Below are 24,909 nucleotides of genomic sequence, written 5' to 3'. Positions count from 1 at the left end.
GTATCATATCAAAAGAGGTACAAATCTGGAGGGGGAAAAAATCTGCACCACACATGTCAAAGTACAAAAAATCTGATTGAGAGCAATAGGATTTTATTCTCTGATTAATCCGGTGCAATTAGTTTGCCCCAGAATTGCACCACTTTTGCCTTGATACATATGGCAGGTGGGGTGGGGGGGGGGGGACTTTTAGATATTTGCAAGAGATATAGCGGAGACTCTGGAAATTATAACCATTAAAAAAAGAAAGGCAAGGAAGACTTTGAAGCAATCTGACACACATGCATTTTCTTTGGCTGTTTGTCTTTACAGCTTTTGAAGGCCCATATTTACTAAGCATTGCTATTCCTCAAGAAGCATTAGTGTACAAAAACCCTGCACTACATGTAGCAAAGAAAATCTTAACATGAACAGCATATGTTCTTTGATCAGGTGCAGTTTGTTTTTGCCCCAGAATCGCAAAACCTTTGCCTTGATACATAGGCAGCATAACTCCGTTATACACTCACCTTCAATTTGAGGGGAACTTCTGTCGTTGATCTGAGCTACTTTTTTTAAACGAGCCCCCTTATGGATGTCTGAAAGGAGTGCACTTCGGCCTTCTGATTCCTCCTGTCTCAATTTTACAGGCGCTGTTCGTCCCTATTTAAGAAAAGAGAGAGAATGGTTACAGAACCCATAGCTACTGTATTTGTTATAAAAATACAACATTTTCTCACTAATAGCATATGCTGTACTTTCCATAGCCACAGGCAGGCAGTATAATTCCTAATTACTTTGTGACAGAGGTACAGAGGAAGCAGGTGAATTGACAAAAGTGACATGGGTTAGAGCCTGTGATTGGACCCAGGCTGCTGTGGTAACACACTCCTAATGATACAAGGTAACACAGATGCACCATAACCAGGAGAAGCAGTGGCTCAGTGAGTAAAGACACTGACTGGCACTGAGTTTGAAGCAGGAGAACCTGGTTCAATTCCTCAATTCCCAGTGTCGGCTCCTTGTGACCTTGGGCAAATCACTTTATCTCCCTGTGCCTCAGGCACCAAAAACATAGATTGTAAGCTCCGCAGGGCAGGAACTGTGCCTGCAAAATGTCTCTGTAAAGCGCTACGTAAAATTAGCAGTGCTTTACAGAACATACTATTATTTATTATAACCATGCGACAGCTAGTAGAAATTCTTCCAGTCAGTTCTAGACTATTATTCTAAGTACTCTAAATATAATGTTGTAAATGACAATTTCCATGAAAGTGTATCCCTGGCACTAGTTCTGCAGTCCCCAGTCTATGCATCAGGTGCATCACACCTTCTTCCGCTGCCTGTTACAAGCATATACTTACTGAGCGTGGTAGAACAGTGGTGGAGAATCGCTAACGGGGATACGGGTTATCGCCTCACGGTCCTGCATTAACTGTTAATCAAGTTGAAGGGAGCTGATGCAGGGTCAGGATGCGATAAACCCTATTGCAGGTTAGTGGACCCCAGCGAATGTATACCCCAGTCTTCTGCTCTTGAATACAGGACTGCCCTCTTACAACACGTGTGTAAGAGATGTGTGCTGTGGTTCATATAATGGAGACCGATTAGAGTGAAATTATATCTTGGCGTAATTGAGCATGTTCCTTTATCCAGGCAAAACATAGAAAAACACAAAATAACAAACCCCTATCCCTTTGTAAGGGCTAACTTACTTCCCCAGACCCTATCTGCAGGACTGGAGGGATATTCCCATTACCAGCCTATCACCCCAAAGTCTCAGGAGGTACCTTAAGCAGGTGGCCCTCCATGTCAGTCTCTGGCAGGTTCCTGGGTCCTCTGTGTCCAGGAAATATAGGTGTCTGGGTGCCTTGATCTCAGCACAGCCTTTGTGCTCAAGACAGTGTCTGTATACAGGCTTCTCTGCTTTCCTTCTGTAGCCCAAATGTGAGCTAAGGAATCGCTCTCCTGTTCCTCACATCAGCATTTTCTCAGAGTCCTAATCAGCCAGGTGGAGTCTGGTTGATTGCCTGTGTGCAATTAACCAGCACGCTGCTGGATTTAGAGGCAGTTTCTCTCAAACAGTGATAAGTCCCTGTTACAACGTGATAGTATCCCCTAAGGAGGAGCTTAGCATTGTATGTGCCAGTCCGCCGTAGCAGCCCAACGCTAGACGAGAGACGCCGGAAAGTGACGTCATCACCAGTAAGCCGTGAGGTCCCGTGCACGCCGGTCAGTTGATTTCCGGATACTTCGGGTGGGATACAGGCTGCGGACGGGATTCGTGAGTCGATTGTTTACCACTGACACATTGTAAGTGTGGTTGGTTTTTATTTTATTAAAAGTGTAGCTACGCATTGCACTAGTGCCTTGACTTTTTCCCTTCCCAATCGGGCGCTACCGTTATTGGTTCGTTGTGTGAACATCTGAGAGAATTCCATCCGGTCAGACCACGTGGGGTCCGTGGACGATCGAGGTGAAGACGTGGCATAAGTACAGATTCTATCCCTTGCCTGAGCAAGATTAATTCTTGTAAGTACAGTAGGTCTCTAAAAGTTTTAGATAAGCGTTCCTGTTAACGCATACTGCGCAAGGGTGTGCCCTTTGTTTATTTCTTAGGATTACCAACGGAGATACTTACAAGGACACTTCCATTTGTCTGTGACTTTCCTGGGAGAATCAATCATCTCAATCCGGAGTTTGTTAACAATCTCTGGACTGTTATTTGGACAACGGTAAATTGGATTATACACCAATTTTTTTAGCGCCGGGGAACGCATATTTTGTGTTTGTCGTCCAGAGACCTCCTGCTTCAATCCTCTCTTTTTTTAAAAAAAAACAAATCAATGGCTTGGATTGCTCCTTTAATATATATTTTCCCACCACTTTATATTATATTATAGGTTAAAGCAATTATATTCCGGGCATTATTGAAACCCCTGCTCTCTGATTGGTTAAAATTCCGGGCATTATCCATTCAGTAATGGCCTGAAATTTTTGGCACCCTGTTAATTTTTTCAGGCAATCAGCTTTCAGTTCTCATCTACACAGAGTGAGATCAGCTCTCAGACAGGGGAGATGATTGGACAGGAGGCACCAGCAATGGCACTGACTCATCCCCCACACTGTCTGCAGAGAGCACACTATAGAGTGAGGGGAAAGATGTGTGTGTCTTTCTGCTGTGTGTTTTGTGTGCGTAGAGGGGGACAGCAAAGTATGTTTTGTTGTTATGTGTCTGTCTGCTGTGTGTGTGTTTGTAGGGGGGCTGCAGTGTGTGGGTTTACAGGGGGGCTGCAGTGTGTGTTTGTGGGTGTAGAGGGGGGCTGCAGTCTGTTTTGTTGGTTTGTGTGTCTACAGTGTATTTTGTGGGTGCAAAGGGGGACAGCAGAGTGTTTTATTGGTCTGTTTGTGTGTGTCTGCAGTGTGTGATCTGTTAGTCGTGGGTGTTTTGTGGATGTAGAGGGGGCCTCAGAGTCTGTTTTGTTGGTGTGTGTTTTGTGGGTGTAAAGGGGGCAGCAGAGTGTGTTTTGTTGGTGTGTGTGTGTCTGCAGTGTGTGTTTGTGGGTGAAGAGGGGGGGTTGCTGGTGTGTGTTTTGTGGATGTAGAGGGGGCAGCAATCTGTTTTGTTGGTTTGTGTGTCTACATTGTGTGTTGTGGGTGTAGAGGGGACTAAAGTGTGTGTCTTCAGTGTGTGTTTTGTCGGTTAGAGGGTGGAGGAGGGCTGCAGAATGTGTTTGGTTGGTGTGTGTGTGTGCAGTTTTGTGGGTATACAGGGGGGCTACAGTGTGTGTAAAGGGGGCTGCTGTATGTGTTGTGTGTGTGTTTTGTGAGTGTAGAGGGTGGAGGAGGGCTGCAGAGTGTGTTTTGTGGGTGTAGAGGGGGCCTGCAGAGTGTGTTTGTGTATATAGAGAGGGGTTGCAGTGTGTGTATAGAGGGGGAGCTGCAGTGTGTGTGTGTGTGTGTGTGTGTGTGTGTGTGTGTGTGTGTGTGTGTGTGTGTGTGTGTGTGTGTGTATATAGAGAGAGAGGAGGGCTGTGTGTATGTAAAATTTCCTTTTAATAAACACATGCAGTAAAAGCAGAAGAATGTAGACGATCGTGCTGATAAAAATCAATATGACTACAAAAATGTCTTATCTTTTTTATGAAAAATGTAATAATAATAATTAAATAAAATTAAAAAGTCCTACATTTAGCATATAATAGTAATAATCCCCTCAGAACAGGGCATTACTGGCCAATAATGCCCTGTTCTTCGGGGATTATTACTTAAATAATCTTATCATTTTGGTATGACAATATTCATTCTAATGAAACCTCATTTGTATGGTACTACATCTCATTTTCACTTGTTATTCATTTTAATGAATACATTTGATTACTTCTCTACGTTAAAGCACTACATATTTAACATAGTATGAAAAACAGCATAACAACACTAACAGAAAACAACGTTGTTACTTTTTCTTTACAAATACCAATGCAGAGAAGAATATGTGATGTGACCTTTTGTAAAAAATGCAAATCTGACATCAGTAAAATATTCATAAATATTGTTCCCCTTCACTGCCACTAGATGGCACTGTTATGTGATTATGTGACATTTATCCATAACGTAATAGAGATACACAGTGTCCGTGGCCCCTGACAGATGACAAAAAAACTAATTGTTCTAGGGAATTTTGTTAACATTTAAATGGCGAAGGACGCTAATATTTGTACAGGTATTAACATTATGCACATCTTTTCCCTGCTAGAGAACCTAGCAAGGTGAAAATGGTTTTACAGCATATTAAACAGACTTATCGAAAATTACAATTACAATATGGAACTCGGAACAATGTTTTTGACGCACTTCAAAAGATTTGTAGGCATCTTTAATTTGACCTAAACGGCCAGTTAGAAATTGATAAAGTTTCGTAATATTTACGCATTTTTGAGCATAAAAAAAAAAAAAAAGAGAGAGAGAGAGAGAGATAAAAAAAAGAAACAGTTGTTGCAGCTCTAAACATTTGTGGGTTTACTCATAACATTGTGATGAGGATGTTGAATGGAAGCCAAAATAAACCAATAAGGAAGAGACAAACAAGTTTTTTTCGGCGGTCATGATACACTGATATACCATTACCACTGAACACTCTGAAAAATGGGTATTATTGCCCTATGCTGGCATAGGTTGAGTAATTATTGGGGACATCTATATATTTACTCACTCTTCATGATGATGCAATGCAAGGGAAAAAGAGAACCAGGAAACTGTTATTTTTTCACCACTCAAAGCAGATTGCCATGAGAACAGGGAGGGATCAAAACATACTCTCTGTCCTCCTCCCCTATTCTCGATTACTAGCTCTGCCAACACATCATTGATGAAAGACAGTGGGAGAGTGGCAAAGAATGCCTACCAGAAGGGCGGTGGAACGGGGAGAGCGCTACAGTATAATTACTGTACATGATTCATGCTACGTGTTATAAAACAGTAAGATTGGCCTACATTGGCTAAGCCAGTGTTTTTAACCTTTTTTTGCTTATGGAACTCTATAATTATGATGTGAAATTCTGAGGAACCCCAACCCTCTCTAATAGCGTGTCTGAGATAAGATGCATTGTAAGGAATCCCAACCCTCTCTAATAGCGTGTCTGAGATAAGATGCATTGTAAGGAACCCCAACCCTCTCTAATAGTGCATCTGAGATCAGATGCATTGTAAGGAACCCCAACCGTCTCTAATAGAGCGTCTGAGATCTGATGCATTGTGAATTCTTATGCATTTGTTACAATTGTCAAATGACCCGAAAATTGCAGAGAACCCTTCAGGGATGCCTTAGGTACCCCTATTGAAAAACTCTGGGTAAAGCACTTTTTAGAGTGCAACAGTTGCTCACTTGTGCTTGAACCAGTTGATAAATATAGCTTTATAAATGTGAACTTTTAAATGTACTGTTGAATATAAAGTTATACAACTACTGAGAGACGTGTGTACATATATAATCTCTCAGTGCAACACTTTTGTCTGAGAAAATTAGACATTCTGTATTGGCAGTTGTCTCGCATTGTCTTTGCTGCACCCATTTTTTAGTTGTAATAAAGTGTCAGTTCAGGAATTGTATAACATAATCAGAGCCAAAATGTGCAAGGAGGATGAGCTGAAACAGGAATGTGCACTAGCCCTTAATCAATGTTTTTATAAAACAAACAATTAAAATGCAGTTAGAGTAGTCCTGAGTAGGAAAGACCTGTTTAACCAGTCACATTAATGGAGAGCACCACTGCTGTTTCTTTCACATGCAGTGGCCTAAATGGAGCACGGGTATGATCAGGCAATACAAATATTCTGCTCATGGAAAATGCTTGATTTCTTTTGGAATCATCCTAAAGTGTAAAACATCCATTAATCATGCCTGAAGAAAAGCTGCTTGTAGCCAGAAATGTTACTGTATTGCCAACTAGAGATAGGCGAACTTGTCTGAATCTGATCCGTGGATTATGTCGGGCTTTTCAGACCTGGATTTGGTTTGAGGACTCGGACACAGTTTGAGGACTCGGACACCGTTTGCAGCACCGGACACAGTTTGCGGACTCGGACACAGTTTGAGGGCTCGGACACAGTTTGAGGGCTCGGACACAGTTTGAGGGCTCGGACACAGTTTGAGGGCTCGGACACAGTTTGAGGGCTCGGACACAGTTTGAGGGCTCGGACACAGTTTGAGGGCTCGGACACAGTTTGCGGACTTGGATACAGTTTGCGGACTTGGATACAGTTTGCGGACTTGGATACAGTTTGCGGACTAACATTCAGTTTGAGGACTAACATTCAGTTTGAGGACTCGGATACAGTTTGAGGACTCGGATACAGTTTGAGGACTCGGATACAGTTTGCGGACTCGGATACAGTTTGCGGACTCGGATACAGTTTGCGGACTCGGATACAGTTTGAGGGCTCGGACACAGTTTGAGGGCTCGGACACAGTTTGCGGACTCGGATACAGTTTGCGGACTCGGATACAGTTTGCGGACTCGGATACAGTTTGCGGACTAACATTCAGTTTGAGGACTCGGATACAGTTTGAGGACTCGGATACAGTTTGCGGACTTGGATACAGTTTGAGGACTCGGATACAGTTTGAGGACTCGGATACAGTTTGAGGACTCGGATACAGTTTGAGGACTCGGATACAGTTTGAGGACTCGGATACAGTTTGAGGACTCGGATACAGTTTGAGGACTCGGATACAGTTTGCGGACTCGGATACAGTTTGCGGACTCGGATACAGTTTGCGGACTCGGATACAGTTTGAGGACTCGGACACAGTTTGCGGACTCGGATACAGTTTGAGGACTCGGACACAGTTTGAGGACTCGGATACAGTTTGCGGACTCGGATACAGTTTGAGGACTCGGATACAGTTTGAGGACTCGGATACAGTTTGAGGACTAACATTAAGTTTGAGGACTCGGATACAGTTTGAGGACTCGGATACAGTTTGAGGACTAACATTAAGTTTGAGGACTCGGATACAGTTTGAGGACTCGGATACAGTTTGAGGACTCGGATACAGTTTGAGGACTAACATTCAGTTTGAGGACTCGGATACAGTTTGAGGACTCGGATACAGTTTGAGGACTCGGATACAGTTTGCGGACTCGGATACAGTTTGAGGACTCGGATACAGTTTGCGGACTCGGATACAGTTTGAGGGCTCGGACACAGTTTGAGGGCTCGGATACAGTTTGAGGGCTCGGACACAGTTTGCGGACTCGGATACAGTTTGCGGACTCGGATACAGTTTGCGGACTAACATTCAGTTTGAGGACTAACATTCAGTTTGAGGACTAACATTCAGTTTGAGGACTCGGATACAGTTTGAGGACTCGGATACAGTTTGAGGACTCGGATACAGTTTGAGGACTCGGATACAGTTTGCGGACTCGGATACAGTTTGAGGACTCGGATACAGTTTGCGGACTCGGATACAGTTTGAGGACTCGGAAACAGTTTGAGAACTCGGATACAGTTTGAGGACTCGGATACAGTTTGAGGACTCGGAAACAGTTTGAGGACTCGGATACAGTTTGAGGACTCGGATACAGTTTGAGGACTCGGATACAGTTTGCGGACTCGGATACAGTTTGAGGACTCGGATACAGTTTGCGGACTCGGATACAGTTTGAGGACTCGGATACAGTTTGAGGACTCGGATACAGTTTGAGGACTCGGATACAGTTTGAGGACTCGGATACAGTTTGAGGACTCGGATACAGTTTGAGGACTCGGATACAGTTTGCGGACTCGGATACAGTTTGCGGACTCGGATACAGTTTGCGGACTCGGATACAGTTTGAGGACTCGGACACAGTTTGAGGACTCGGACACAGTTTGAGGACTCGGATACAGTTTGCGGACTCGGATACAGTTTGCGGACTCGGATACAGTTTGCGGACTCGGATACAGTTTGAGGACTCGGATACAGTTTGAGGACTAACATTAAGTTTGAGGACTCGGATACAGTTTGAGGACTCGGATACAGTTTGAGGACTCGGATACAGTTTGAGGACTCGGATACAGTTTGAGGACTCGGATACAGTTTGAGGAGTCGGATACAGTTTGAGGACTAACATTCAGTTTGAGGACTCGGATACAGTTTGAGGATTCAGATTGTGAATCCGCTAGACGAATTTTCAGTAATAGGAAAAAATGGCAGAAAAAATAGAAATGCATCCGGAGCAGCAACAGAGAATCGGCAAAGATATTTATCCGATTCCAAAGTCAGAATAAATTCTTTATTAGTACAAACAGATAGAACTGGCCAAAACCATGTCCTCCCTCTATGCGTTTCACGCCGCGAGGGCGCTTCATCTAGGAGTAGGGAGTCATGGACATAACAGATATCTACAAGACAAAACGACAGCATCACATTCACAATAGGAAATAATGATCTGAATTTGCCTTTTTGATACTGATCCACGGAATGAAGGAATTGGCCAATCTGCAGCGGATTTGAATTCTGGCGAAAACGTCACCCATCTCAGTTCTCAAATCATTTGATTAGTTTTCATTCTGAAAATAAGACTTGAACTGTTTACCAGTCCAGTGTGAGACTACTGACCCAGCTATACAAAGAGAAAATAATCTCATGTACAGTACAATAGCGTAATAAATACAAATGTCTATGTATCAAGTTAAGGTAGCGAGGGAAAACCTAAAGGGAACTTGTTCATTGTGGCCTATTCACAAAGCAGTGATAAGTGGTTTAATGGGCGATAAATGCTCTTATAGCACGATTCTGCCTGATCTGCTATTCTCAAAGTAGTAATAACACTACACACTATAATGACTTTTTAACGCCCATTAACAACCAGAGGCAAAAAAGTTGTCCAATAGGCAAAAAAAGCAAAAACTCTTTTTTTGCCAGTAACAGCTATTCACAAAGCAGCGATAAGCATAAAATCTCTCAATATTTTAGCACCAGCTAAAGGCCATGACCATTGCTTGTGTCCTTGACAAGTGATTGTATTTCCTTGGTATGATTACTTTGTTTTCAGCGGAAAAGCTCCTTCCATGCAGGGGGAGGGCAGCAATCCTTTGAAAAGTGAATGGTCACAAGCAGCCATGACTCTTAATGCTTTCATCTTCTGTGCATATAATCAGTTAAGAGAATATGTAACAAAAAGTGCAGGAACAAATGACGTTAGCGCTGACCTTTCCCACCAAGCACATCCCTCGTTTCATGCATTTCTGAGCTCATTGCACAGTTACAGGTTAGGTCATTGTGCTGGCAGACCAGCTCTCTTCCTTTTCCCCTGCTGTTCCCGGAGAGATAAGCTCCAGTGCTATCAAGGCAGCACAGAGTGTGATGTGCCTGGTGCGCTCGCAGTCATTCAATGTCTCACAAATAGGCTTTCTGTTTTGTGATGCAGTATAAACAAAACGGAATAAGAACAAGATAAGCGGTCACATTTAGAAACCACAGATTTGTTTTGCAGGTGGTGATGCTTTTATTTTGGAGCAACATGAAAGATGAGCCTGTGTATTGGGGGGAGGAGCGGGTGGAACAAGCCAATGAAAAAGTAGTGATGAGCGGAACGGTCAAAATCTGTTTCCCGAAATTTCCCAGGCTTTCCATTCAACATCTGCTCCACGGTGTAAAGTCCATTGACGGACTGTTCCACTTAAAAACCGCCATTGGATACAATCCGGACGGATTTTGAATGATCCGCGGATTCCACAATCCGTCGACGGATTGTTAAAAATCCACACGCGGATTAATCCACAGAGTGGGAGACAGAGAATGATGGAACATGTCAGATCAATTAGAAATAAAAATGCTATTCTTCCAGTATCCAAACATTTCAATAATTGTCATTCAGGTGATATCTCACAATTTAAATGTGTGGGTATCGAGCACGTACCAACCCCAATAGTGGGAGGTGATAGGCTTAATCTCCTCAATAGAAGGGAGATGTATTGGATACATGCTTTAAATACACTATCTCCTATGGGGATTAATACTGAATGGGATATTAAACATTTTTTATGAATTGTTCTACATGTTTCTCATTTTGGGGTCTGATGGCCCTCTCCCTTTATTAATTTTCTATGTGATACTGTGTGCATTATCTTGGTATACATAGTGTTAATTTGTATAAACTTTTTTCATTCAATCGTGTTTTTGTAAATTTTGGATATATTCCATTTACATCCATCTTTATGGGATGATTTACTATTTAAATATCTACATCTTAAATTTATGGCACTATACAAGTGCTGAATTATAAATTAAGTATAAATGTAATTAATCAATATACTTATAATAGTTATTTCATCACAAGGATGTTTTGACAAACCACCTTGTTCATATTTAGTTATTTGAATTGCTAATTGATTTTAGGTCATTCATGTTGCAACTAATCCTAATTAATGCTTATTGAGTCTTCAGTCACTTTTTTATCAGGATCTTGATATTGAAGATTGTAATCAACATGCTTTATTGTTGCAACTACGTTGCTGGTCTGTGATTGTACTTCGAATTGTAACAGTATAGTAGCAATCTAGTTTTCCTGGTACAGTATGTTGGTTTTTCTCCATAAACTAGATAGAAATATATCTATGTCAATATTCAGATGTATTCAGGATCATGTTATTAATTCTGTAGAATTTCAACTAAATCTATGTTACCATACTTATCTATTATTGAATTAGCATTTACATTTGCCTAGTTTGAATATTGCATATTGTATCTTATCTACTCTGCTTTTGTTTAGTGTCCATTTAACATATACTTTCTAGTTACCCTGTTTTCATGTTTTAGCATTCTCCGTTTTTTATTATTGTTGTAGATTTGTTTTAATTTTGTGTATTGTTATTATATGATTAGTAATGTTCACTGTCATGTCTTGTGTGGTTGGGATTCTCTGGTGGAGGGGCGGCCATCTTTTATGTGGTCTGACCTGTGATACTTTGTTTCTTGTTTCGGCGGTCAGTTTGCCTGGGGGGACACTGATTGCGGTGCTTCCGCCCGGGCTTCCATCCTATATAAGGATGCGCCTTACCTGAGGAGAACACTCTTTGATAAAGCCCCAGCTACGACGGGAAACGCGTCACAATATTGCCTCAGTTTCTTCACAGGCACTATGTGCTAATAAATTTGTATTTTTTTGACATTTGATCCTGCCTCCAGTTCTCTTTGATTTCGGCTGTGCTCCATGTTATACTCTTTTTACTGTTACGGATTTGGCTTGACGGGATGCACACAAGGATGAATCAAGTTGCTTCAATCAATAGAAGTGATCCGTGAGTAGAGCGTTATTTCCTTCCCTTATCGTGCTCACTGCCTTGGGAGTTACTTCAACGGTTTGTTACTTGGATCTAAAGTTGGTGGGTTTTCCTATGACTCCTTATGCTGTCCAAGCTATATGCAGGGCTCCAATTGGTTTCTATCCCAGGATACTTAATATTTGATCTAGTATCCCAGTTTATGTTACGGATTTCACCCTGATCTTTATTAAAGGAATTATGCATATCTTTACCTTACAGTGACTTGACTAAAGGATATCCTGCAGCACTACACAGAGATTCATTTCTCCCAAATATACATTGGGAGACAGAGAGACAGAGATCCCCCATTGCAAATTTAATCTGAGTGCAAATTTTTAACAATCTGACCTCGGATTATTAATCTGCCATGTCGATTGTCAGTGATAGAAAACGAAAAAGGTGGGTAGCCCTATTTGAGAATGCGGACCGAAGGAACCGGACGATCTGAGGTGGATCCAAATTGGCCTAAAAAAAATGTGCCCATCTTTAGTTTTTAAACACAGCAATTCTTCAAAAATGTTCTTTAGTCATAAAAGCTCAAGTTAAACTAAATGTAATTGTGTTTACATATGACACATATCTATGCCACTTGCAACAGATATGGATATGTATTTTGATGGTGTGAAAATAAACACGGAGGTCAGACAGAGATGAAGAATTTGATAATCCTATGATTGTTTGCCCATTATTTATCTCTACCCTATTTCCCTATCTAAATCCAGTGAAATATTCACAATTCTAATTAGTTATGGTGGGCTTCTTGCCAATTCTTATAAACAAACATGCTCTGTATATACATACAGAGAACTGTATGTATAGTAACATTTTCAATTTCCTTTGCCTTATTACACTGAACATGCCAATGGTTGAGCTGGATGGTCGCATTATTGGCTAGCCCACAGCATGGTATGTGGCATCACAGCTTTCCATGGTCTGGGCTTGTGGTCAAAGGAACAGAAGTTATGTATATACATCTCATATACACTGACAGTAGCCTCTTACCAGAACACCCTCCTTCTGTCTCTGTAAATTCTCCCCACTTACCACTTTGTAAGCTCTTTGGGTCAGTGACTCTTGTTCCTATTGTTTTATGTTTGAAGCGCTTATTCCCATTATGTGTTATATTATGTCACGTGTATTGTAAAGCACTATGTACTTACATGGCGCTATATAAATAAAGAGATACATACATGTGTCACAGAGCTTAACCAATCCCTACACATTTCTCACTTCCAGTTGGGATTGGTTAAATTTTGTAAGACGTCACTTCTGTTCCTTTGACTCCATGCCCAGACTGCGGAGAGCTGTGATGCTGCCTACCATGTTGTGGACTACCCAATAACACGACATTACTACTGCTATCAATCCTTTAGCATTACTGTCAAGAATATGCTGTTACTTACTCCAGGGGCGCAAAAACTTTTTTTTGCTGTGTCCCCCCTCCCCCTGCTGGCTTTCCTCTTTGGTGCGCCCGCCCCCCACTCCTTCTTACCTCCTGCGGCATCAAATGACACTGCGGGGTCGTGTGACGTCACGTGATCCGTGGCGTCATATTTCATCACATTACCGTGGCAACTGTGACGTCACATGCCATGGTCATGCGTCCTGGAGCCGGCTGGATCAAGGTAAGTGGTGTGTTGCAGGGCCTCACGGGATCCCCCGGCATTTAATTTAATGCCTTGGGGAAGAGCGCGGGGCCTCTGCAACCGCCCGCATCCCCCAGAAAAATCTCCCACGCCCCCCAGTTTGCGCACCGCTGACTTACTCCATTATAAATCCCAATATTGTTTTTTATTTGCTTAATACAACTTTTATCCCTCACCTTGGTGTGATTTGTCTTTTTTTTTGATTATTTACAAATTCTCCTTGTGCCTTTTTGCATTACTTTGCACTTTATTTTCAGGAACCTCAACATTCTGGAGATATTAAGTATGAAAGAATGTGAAAACTGGGCAGCAAAATTGGATACCGGGCAGCAAGCCAAGAAAAAAGGCTATGTTCGAATTTACATAAAGCTTACATGAAAATGTAATATCCCTGGAATTGTGGGGTTCTCGGCAATAGGACAAGTACTGCTTGCTTACTGTGACCTTATGGCTCAGATGATGTTACTTTAACTGAGTTAAAAGAACAAATGTGTCCCGTTTGGTGTATTTAAGGGTAGCATGTGTCATTAGTTTGCCCAGCTATGCTTTTTACTGTAGAATAGAGTAAATTAGTATTTCATTATTAGTAGATCCCATTTTTTTTTTTGGACTAATAATTGATATTATAAGACAAACTTTCGAGAGGTCTTTCTCTTCCTCAGGTCAGCAATTCTGATTTACAAAGATTTTAGGAGCTTAACACAGATGTAAAAAAATAGAAAAAAAAGATAGCCATCTAAGGCAGATGATGCTGAGAGGGAATAAACAGACAGGGCAATAAATGGATGAAAGGGTCAGTGAGACCATACATCTATCAGCAGTGTGCAGGGGAGGGGGGAGAAGGGGGATTAATTGTAAAATGAGCAAAGGCAGAGAGAAACATTACAAAAAATGATGATAGTGTGTACAAACCCCATATCAGAATTAAAACCTCTTGTTTTAGTGTCAGAGTATTATCATTTTGTCACTGTAGAATACTAATTTTCACTGAATAATAACTGTATCTTACAATCCTTTGCTAACAGAAGTGCCTGTGGAGAATTACAAAGCAAAGCAGTACTGTAGGATCCCCTCTCCAAGAGTCAAAAGGTTACTTAGATCTTTGTAATAAAAACGGAGCTAGTTTCCCATATGTTCTAGAAGACAGCTGTGGAATGTCACTCTTTGGAATGTTCCTGCATTGACTATTTTTGTACCCAAACTGCAAGGAAAAGAGCATAGCCGAAACTGGATATCCATTCTTATGTCACCAGGAGGGGACAACTGTAATCGCAACTCTCTGTGAACAACTGGAACCATCTGTCACATTCTACTGTTACTTGATAGGTAAATTGATAAGTAAATTAGATACATTGTACAAAACAAGGCATTAACATTCTCAACCGTACAATAAATATCATGCACTAATGTTATTATTTTACCCCTGAGCAGTAGCGGAACTACCATATGTGCTGCCGGATCGGCTGCCCCAGGCCCCACCACCTATAGGGGCCAATCCAAACGCTGTTCGGCACTAATTTTAGTAGCCAGAACATCGTTCCGGCATTTCTAAAGTCTCCCCTCTCTGCGCAACCCCTGCTAGGGCCCTACCTGTGGCGTGAGGCCTTAACCGGTGGCTGGGGAAGGAGCTTACCGAGGTGGTCTTAACACGGAAGTTGGGTCCCACCGGATGTCTGACCCAACTTCCGGAATCACCTCGGTGGGCTCCCTCCGTCGCTGCCACGTAAGGCCCTGCCCCACAGGTAGGGGGGGGGGGGGTTTGTTTAATTTGCACCGGGGCCTATCGGTGACTTATTCCTGCCCCTGACACTGACACTGCAACATTGGTCAAAATGTAGAAGAAGCAAAGAAAATTATAATTAGTAAAGAAAATGATGTATTATTACATTATTATTAAATGTACAAATGTCACCGTACACACATTTCAATCTGAAATGATTCAGCAGTTTTTATATCTTGGGGAAGTATTGGTGTAAACATACTTTATAACTAAAACTGTCTGAATGTGAGTGATTCTCTCTAAAAAAAAAAAGTGCTTTATATCTAAGTTCTGAATACTTAGAATGAAAGTGAACACGTTTAATTCTGACATCATCATATTGTGACACCATCATATTGTGACACCATCATATTGTGACATCACCATATTGTGACAGGATTGATGGCCGTGGAGCTCCCTTTACAAACCACATTCAGTTCAACCTATGGAACAGTTGAAATGAATCATTGAAAGGGTGAAAGTTTTTAGTTACAGCGCCGTTTGAGGAAGGCAGTTACTATTTATTTCATCTCCTCCTGCCAATTATAGCATACACACGTAGTGCAGGGGTGGCACACTCCGGTCCTCAAGGGCCACCAACTGGTCAGGTTTTCAGGATATCCCTGCTTCAGCGCAGGTGGCTCCGTCCTCGACCGAGCCACTGATTGAGCCACCTCTGCTGAAGCAGGGATATCATGAAAACCTGACCTGTTGGTGGCCCTTGAGGACTATAATTGGCAACCCCTGCACTAGTATATTAACCCCTCCCTGCCAGAGAACCACATCATGCAGTAATACATACAAAAGGCAAAAGGGTGAGGGAACTAAAACAACCTCAAGTCTCCATTTACAACATTATTTATTTATTATTTATTATTTATACCTGTCTAATTCTTTAGACACTTCCTCCAAGAGCTCAATGTAAATTCCTTTCAAGCAGATTGCCAGCCTTCATTTTACTGTTTTCCCCCTAGCAGGTTTGGATTTTATTTAAAACATGTTTTTTTAAAGGCACAAAGGCTGAACGTGTGTTCACAAAGCAGCTCTTGCTGTTTTGTTATCAGTTACTTCACTCCACCAGACAGCACAGGGCTGTTTTCAGCACAGACTTCAAAGAATCTTATCAGATAACCTCTCTTATCATAATCTTCTCTGGTATGGTTCTTTAAAATCTACTAATATCATTAAGTGGGGCTTGGAGACATATTCATTTAGGTTTTTGGGCTCATAAAATACACAGTTTAATAAATCAGTGAGCAGGTGGAAAAAACTAGAGGTGAAACAGACACCCTATTGTACAGTATCGTGAATACAGTTTAAAAAAATAAAATAAAAACACTATCGTGCAGGGGAGCTGCACTTTTTTAAAGCGGGCATCAATCATAAAATTACAATCCCTTAATTACTGCCATTAGTCCACTTTGGGACTTCCTTTAGACGAATGTGAAAGAATGAACCATACAATGGCTCTTTATGTTCTCACCTGTAGAGTAAGGCTACGGCCCCGCTCCCTCAGTCAGCGCGCCCGCACTGCATGCAGGCAGCGCGCTGAGAGGCACAGACTGCTATCTGCGGTCTGTAGGGCGTGGGAGCGGCGGCCGTGGTTTGAGCGGAGGGGGGCGTGGTTTGAGCGGAGGGGGCGTGGTTTGAGCGGAGGGACCCCCTACTCCCCCCTCCCTCCATGGTCTCGGTCTCCCGGGCTGCAGGAGGGAGCTGCTGCGGGCTGCTGGAAGATAAGCAGCTCCCGCTACCTCCCCATTCCCCCGCAAATGCCCTCCTCACACACGCTGATACACACACACACACACTACCCCCTACCTTGTGGAGGAAGATCTCTGACAGCTCCCGCCACTAATAGGCTCATCAGCGCACCACGTGACGCGTCACCGCTCGGGATCACAATTTTCTTGCATCCCCAGGCGGCTGACGCGTCACAGCACGTAGTGAGCCGTGCAGCGAGGGGGGACTGGGACCGGCTCAAGAAGGATACCCCTGCTGGTGAGGAACGCTCACGGAGCCGCGCGCGCCGCCGGACGCAGCGGGACCAAAGCCTAAGAAGAGCTTACCTGGGAAAATGCAGGTGGAGGAGGTGGTGCTGGCGGGCCTCGAGCTGCAGGCGGTGGAGGCGCAGGAGGTGGGGGAGGCGGTGGCACGGGCATAGCTCACGTATTAAATCACTTCTCTCCAGCCCTGAAATGTAACATAAGAACAATTAGTTATTGGTACTACAATATCTCCTAGACTAGAGAAAGAGCCAGCATACTGGCCATGGTCATTGTTATACTGGAGTGATGCATTCTAACGTGCGAGGATCGCATAGGGCTCTTGGAGCCTGTATCCTGCAGATAGATCAGTATCAAAACGATATACAGTTACACTGCTACTCTCCAGCACTATAGGGATAGAGTTATGTGTGTTGCCGGTGCAGGTGGAATGAAGTATGGAATCAGCAACGTGCCAACCTCCTGATGAGCTGCAATGCATAAAACGCACTGGGGGATATTCTCAGAACGGAACCATGTTAAGTCTCCATTTAAAGCAGCAATACGGCTTTCATTTTTCAACATTTTTTTTTTTAATTACAGGATTGAAGCAGGGGGTCTCTGGAGCAGAACTGTGTTCATTTATGCTCCGGGGACCCCCCTTCTTCCAGAGATACTTACCTCCGTAGGTTTAAATGTCCCGGTCACGCGGGCCAAGTGGAACCTGCACCAGATGACGTCACAGCTCCCTATTGGTCTGTGTGACATTTAAACGCCGCCATTATGTTAGGCACACAAGTTCCCTGACTGTAGAGATACCGGCACTCCCTTCAGAGGTAAGTATCTCTGGAAGCAGGAGATCCCCAGAGCTAAAATTAAAACAATTCAGCTCAGGAGACCCCCTGCTTAAAACCTATAATAAAAATAAATAAAAGTGAACCCCGCATTGTTGCTTTAATAATATCTATAAGTATCCTTCTCCGTATTAATGATACATGATTACCACTTTTTTAAATATCAGTTTCTATTATACTGAGTGATAAAAACCAGTGAGAGGTGCCGATTAGAGATATGTCAACGTATCGCAAAAGTGTGTGAACGGTGTGAAATTAGCAGTTTTCTGTGGGGGGGAAAAAAGAAGCAAAAAGAACAGCAAGGTTAGGCATCATTTCAACATTTTCGCCTAACTTTTTTTATGCAAGGTGAAATGTCACATATTTATTTTCTCAATACGCCCTATCCTGCGCAAAAAAATTGTGAAGAGAAAAATTGCAAGTTCGCACATCTCTCTGGAGCAATCCAAATGCCTTTTTTTAACATGTATTCCCCCTCCCCCCCTAGGATTGAAGCAGTGCGTCTCCGGAACTGAACCCCATTCAATTCAGCTCCGGGGACCCCCTGCTTCCAGAGATACTTACCTCCATAGTAAGTGCCAGTAGCCGCTCCGGCTGAGCAAGCTGGGCTTTGAAGTTGAAAGCTCGTGCGTCACACGGGCCAATAGGAAGCTCAACCTGATGATGTCACGGCTTCCTACAGGGCGCGGGAGTTTTGAACAGCAGCTACAATATGATGTGATCCCTGATAGCTGAGCAGAGCAGCTACTGGCCCCTACTTCGGCGGTAAATATCTCCGGAAGCAGGGGATCCTCGGAGCTGAAATTAATGGGGTTCAGTTCCAGAGATCCTGTTTCAATCCTGGCAAACAAGGAGGGCTTGGATTGTCGCTTTAAAAGCTGCTACAAATGTTGCTGCACTGTATTTTTATGCTTCTACGGCCCAAGATTTACTAAAGTTAATGTTCCATAAGGAGCTGTAAGAGCATTAAAAAGTATCCAAATCTATCATTACCTATAAAAGAAGTGACGCTGCAGGATTAACTGGGGGATTTTGTGCCATTGCACATCAGTAAGGCTAAGGCCCCGCTGCACGCGCCCGCACGGCCCCTTTGCTTGCCGGCGGCGTGTGGAAGTCACTGCACCGCGATCTGCAGTGAACTTGTTTCGGCGCGGGGGGCGTGACCAAAACGGGTCAGGTGGGCGTGGCAATGATGTGGGGGGCGGGGCCATTACACACCCAGGCACACTATGCATACCAAGCCGCCTCACTCCCATAGCTGCCCTTCTCATTGGCTCCCTCACGCACCACGTGATGCGTCCGCGCTTCTAATCACCAGAAGCTTGTAGCTCCGGCCGGCTGACGTGTCACAGCACGTAGTCAGCCACGTCGGAAGGAGGCAGCGGGGACCACCAGACTGGAGGTAAGGGGCTGGCTGCGCGCGCCGCCGACCGCAGAGGGTCCTCAGCCTAATATGTGCTGCACTCACTCATACTAGTGTTGGTGAAATACAATTGTGGCAGCAGAATTATCACCAGTAAATAACTAATATAACCAATGCAAATGTCGATCAAAAATGTTTTTGAATACCTCAAGACTGGCTATTGTCTTTCAAAAAGATATACATTGCAATACCTGCCGCAAGGCAATGATTGCGGCCATAGACCGCGTGTGCATGCAAATACATTTGATTTTTCCACACGACGGCCGGGTCAGCCAATGAAGGCGAACCGCTCACGGAACGCGTCCCGGCACGCCCCCTGTCGCACAATCCAACAGGTCATGTAAACGCTCCAGCAACAGGCAAGCGTGACGCCACGCGCTCTATTGCGCGCGGGCACCATGGACCCAGCCTAACTCTTGTAGGAACATAATGAATGAGGTTGTATTGCATTTTTGTTCTAGAATAAAAGAAACATTGTTTTTTTTTTTAAATATTTTGATACATATACTTTTTTTTAAATATTCAACTTTATGTATTATTCCTCAGTCAGTGTCTCCGTGGCTTGTCAATTTTTTCCCTTATTGTCCCATTTTAATTGTAATCTCACCATGGACCTATTAAAAAAAGTTGTTAATGGGATATTTTAAAAGAATGCTTTGAAATGACGTCCTCAGCTCCTTAGATGGAAGGATAGACATTGTCTCTTATTTTAGAAAAGCGAAGCTATGGAAAGTGATATTTCACTGCAGCACAACACATTATTGTGTCTAAATTATAAAGGGGTCTATGTATCAAATTTGGCATTTTCATCTGCAACTATGTAAAATATCAGGGTACTTTGCTCCTTGGGGAGTTTCAGTAGGAGGAGTTGTGGAGACGTTACACGGTGCACACAGTTCCACAGTGTTTTCCCTTTTATTTGTCCACAAAAATCTAGCATATCTATGAAATACTGCATCAAATATAATGAACTGGTCTTACATATAATAATAACAACTTTATTTCATATAGTGCTTTTCTCCCAATGGGACTCACAAACGCTTCACAATTATACTGTAGTATAAGGCGCGGTACGCAGCACATAGGAATGTTACAGACACAGTCCCTGCCCAGATAAGATTACAAGCTATGTTTTTGGTGCCTGAGGCACAAGGAGATAGTGACCCAAGGTCACAAGGAGATGACACCGGGAATTGAGCCAGGCTCCCCTGACAGTTAGTGAGGCTCATTCACAAAGCAGTGATAAGTGGTTTTAAGGGCGATAAATGCCCTTATAGCGCGATGCTGCTTGCTCTGCTATTCACAAAGCAGTGATAACAGTGCAGTATCGCACACTAATAGCTTTTTATCACCCATAAACAGTTGTCCAATAGGAACGCTCCTGCTCCTGTCACATGGTTCCCCGGCTCACACCGCTTACCTGCTGCTGTGCTGTGTAATGGATTCCTGCTTCTCCCACGCCGGCTGAAGACACTTTGGATGCTGACATCACCACAGGACCTCTGCTGCTCTTCATAGATGTCTTCCGCCGCTAGCTGCAGGTAAGTGATTTGTTTATTTTCAGCTACCCTGACATTACCCGACACCGGGTGTTACCCCACTTCTCAGTTGCCGGGTCTGGGTAATGGCCGGGTAGCTGAAAAAGTGCCGGGTAACGCTGGGTACCTGGTAATTACCAGTACTCGGTACACCACTAGAGATGTATATCTCCAATCTGATTGGTTGTAGTAGACCATGTGACAGTCCATTTTTGGAAAGGATGTGAAGTCATCCAAAGGAAGTCACATGGTCTACAACAACCAATCAGATTGGGGATATACATCTCACAATCAGCTATCGTGCTATAGAATTTATAGCACGGATACAAAAAACAGGTCGCACAAAAGTGCATTTTTTTATCGGACTTTAAAAAATGGCCTTAACGTCTTAATGAATCCCGCTTTTGGCTTCATGTCTTACAGTCTCGGTTTCAAGTATGTCCTGGGTCTGTACCTGAAGAAGGGTTACATTTTGTATCCCCGAAACGTTGTGTGTCTTTTGGACTCTTCTATATCAAATAAATGGTCTGAGTACAATTATCTTTTTTTCTTCTTCACATAAACAATTGAATAGGCAGTTGGGGCCGCATTTACTAAGTGGTGCTATTCCATAAGATACTATTCCGATGCCAGAACACAACTTAAGGCCTATTCACTTTAGATAGTACGTTAACTTGTATCGCACATAAAGTGTCTTACGGCATAGTACTGTTTAGTAAATATGGTCCATCTTTTATTACAATGAGTGAATTAGTTATGGCAAAATGTCAGTGCTTCTCTCTAGGCTTTTCACTGTCTGTTCTACCTCACAAGAAATGTAAAATCTACAATAAGGGAGTGTGTGTGTGTGTGTGTGTATATATATATATACAGTGTTCGACAAACCTATACATTTGCACGCCCCGGGCGAGTGGATTTAACATCGTGGCAAGCTCCTATTGGCCCAAGCAGCAGACGTGTGGTGCTAGGTGGCGAGTAGATTTTTTTGTTCGGCGAGTAGATTTTTGGGTGATTTATCGACCACTATATATATATATATATATATATATATATATATATATATATATATAGAAACATGTCTGAGTGGTTTCTCTGGCTTTGCATCTGATTCCCGTACTGTGTTTTAAAGCTGTGTTAACAGTGAGCATTAGCTTATATGGGCTCCATGTAACAATGGATTTTCAGACAAAAGGTGACAGTGTGCTCATTTGCATGTCATTTCCCAGAATCCCTTGCTGCAGTGGAAGCACTGTATGCGGGGGAGAATGGTGAAAGGCGGGGTTGCAGACCTGCCTAAGGCTAAGGCCCCGCTGCACGCGTCCGTACGGCCGCCTTGCTTGTCGGCGATCTGCAGTAAACTTTTTTCGGCTCGGGGGGGGGGGCGTGGCCAAAACGGGTCGGGGGGGGTGGGCGCAGCCATTAAGCCCGGGGAGAGAGGTGGAGGAGGTTGTGGGTCCGCAGGAGGGGGGGGGGTGGGTCCGGGAGGCTCTGGGTCTTGGAGGAAAGGGATAGGTTGGGCCATCTACTTTGCACACACAGGCACACTTCCTTCCAAGCCGCCTCCCACCCGTAGCTCCCCTCCTTCCCTTCTCATTGGCTGACTCGTGTACCACGTGACGCGTCAGCGTTTCTGATCACCAGAAGCTTGTAGCTCCGGCAGGCTGACGTGTCACAGCACGCAGTCAGCCCTGTCGGAAGGAGGCAGCGGGGACCAGCACACTTGAGGTAAGGGGCTGGTGGCCCGCGCGCGCCGCCGACAACAGCGGGGCCTCAGCCTAAGACATGTGAATGTGCTCACAAGTGAACTTTTTATTTGATATATATGTAAATATATATCTCATTCGGGCTCCTATTTACCTGCTCTCGCTCTACCCACGAGATTCTACGTGGGAGGCTAAGTATTGCCTCTATTGACTGTTCACCCTCCTTATTGGTGAAGTATTGACGGGACATTCATTTATTTACTGCTGCAGTCCTTTTCTACCTTCCAACAGCCTTTCTGCCCATTTGCACACACAGCTACAATCATTCTCTTTCTGTGCTTAGATCACTGCAGCCAGTCTGTGTGTTCTCTGCTTCCCTCACACATGGGTTTACATGCTGTTTACTCCCACTGATTATGGGAGCAGAGTTTCATTTGTGCATATCATTTTTGTAGCAGGATCCTTGGTATAGGACGGTTTGTGCCTCAGCTAGGTCTGGGATTTAGTATTTTCAGTTGAGTAGTTCTTTTCTCTTTTTTGACCGGCCGGTCAACAGAAGGGAGGCCAATTATGTGCCTCACCATTCTGATATCATTTTGTCATTAGACTACATTTTTTATTTTTTATGGCTTTAGTTGAGGATTTTTCCATTACTTTAGTTTGTATGTGGTTGTTTTCCATACTTTTGAGGCATGTGAGAGTGTTTTATCATGTTTGTATGTTATGTGATGTGTCTTTAAATAAACTTGTTATATTTTTGTATACCAGAGTGCTTTATTGTGGTTTTGTGGGATACTTTTTCTTTTTCTATTTTTGTTTTCATATATATATCGTAGAAAGGAATCAAAGGCACTCCGTAATAAAAGTCACTGGTGTGGGTGCATATCCTATAATGGAATATAAGCAATGCGATACCGTTAGGTCCCGGCCGATTTCGTTCACTTTCTCAAGATGTTGCATTCACATGTATCAGACAGGTCTGCAACACTGCCTCCCAGAATCCATTGCTGCAGCGGGAGCACTGTATGCTAGGTCATAATGGTTGAAAGGCAGGGTTGCAGTCCTGTCTGATACATGTGAATGTGCTCACAAGTGATATTCTTTATTGGCTATATGCTAACAGTGGTTGTTTTTTTGTTGCCTTTTTCCCCCACCATAACTTAAAATGTGTGTGTGTGTATATATATATATATATATATATATATATATATCACAGCTGAACCCCGTTATAATGCGGTCCTCAGGGGTCCACAGAATGAGACCGCGTTATAACATTTCACCGCACGAGGACTTACCAACATCTGCAGCTCTCCCCTTTCTGCTGCTCTCCCTGCTTCATCAGGCTGCGTCCACGTGCGTCAATATCATACAGGAATCGAACCCAGGACCTTTCATATGCTAGTACCAATTCTCTACCTGCAAGCCACAAGGTTTGTGTGATATATATACACACACAAAATAGATTGTGGTGGAAAAGGTGGCAGCATTTATGGTGGTAATCCGACATTACCGCTGGAGATATGGTTTTAGTGAATAGGCTGATAAAAAAAATTCACTGATAAATCAATGATAATGGCAATATTTTTATGAGTGAATCTAGCCCTTTATATATGTTACGCTGTGAAGTCACTTATTTACCTGAGTTGGTTACCAAGCTGAACTTTTTATGTAACTTTTCCCTGCACCTTGAAGAAGCAAAACATTTAGTCACTTCAGATATTAGGTATTTTTATTGCTTCAAAATTGAATTACACTAAAGCTGTATTTATGCCAAATTTGATGCAATTTGATGCATGCTTCCAGCAAGCAATGTATATGCCTGGAAGGAATCTGACAAATAAAAATGTGTTAAAATTAGTAGTCAGCTGTGCAACTTCTGGCAACTGGTTTCGATAGAAAACAATAAGACCCCTTGTACAATACCAACCCCATTTGCTGTAATAAAACTGTCATCCCAAAGAACAGCTGCAGGTACTGCGTACTGCAGGATAAACACATATGCCACAGGCAGAAGTGTTGTTGACAGACAAGAAAGTTAAGAGCAAAAGTAAAAACCAAATCAATGCAAATACTGCTCAGTTAACAGTTACAGAGATGGGATATTTGCTTCTTAATAATGTGTTAGTGATGTCTGTACTCTTACAAATGCAAAGTAGCACTTCCCTTTCTATGTATGTTAATATAATGCCAATTGTCAGAAAGGTTCAAATG

General features: G+C 43.1%; 1 protein-coding gene across 5 annotated transcripts in view; it reads right to left on the bottom strand.

Annotated features, from left to right (window-relative positions):
- WIPF3 (WAS/WASL interacting protein family member 3) overlaps positions 1–24,909 on the bottom strand; it is a 74,894-nt gene that overhangs the window by 18,383 nt on the left and 31,602 nt on the right. For 2 of the 5 annotated variants that reach the window (XM_075586863.1, XM_075586866.1), the window contains exons 2-3: positions 17,265–17,388; positions 510–642 (exon numbers count right to left, since the gene is read on the bottom strand). In XM_075586863.1, the coding sequence (XP_075442978.1) occupies positions 510–642; positions 17,265–17,357 (226 nt within the window). In that variant the 5' untranslated portion in view covers positions 17,358–17,388. Of the gene's footprint in view, positions 1–509; positions 643–17,264; positions 17,389–20,877; positions 20,993–23,993; positions 24,115–24,909 lie in introns of all 5 variants that reach the window. The other 3 variants (XM_075586865.1, XM_075586864.1, XM_075586867.1) reach the window with 3 other exon arrangements.

The sequence above is a fragment of the Ascaphus truei genome, chromosome 2 (assembly GCF_040206685.1).
Source record: "Ascaphus truei isolate aAscTru1 chromosome 2, aAscTru1.hap1, whole genome shotgun sequence".
In the NCBI taxonomy this organism is placed as follows: Eukaryota; Metazoa; Chordata; class Amphibia; order Anura; family Ascaphidae; genus Ascaphus; species Ascaphus truei.
This window is presented reverse-complemented; position numbering and strand designations above follow the sequence as displayed.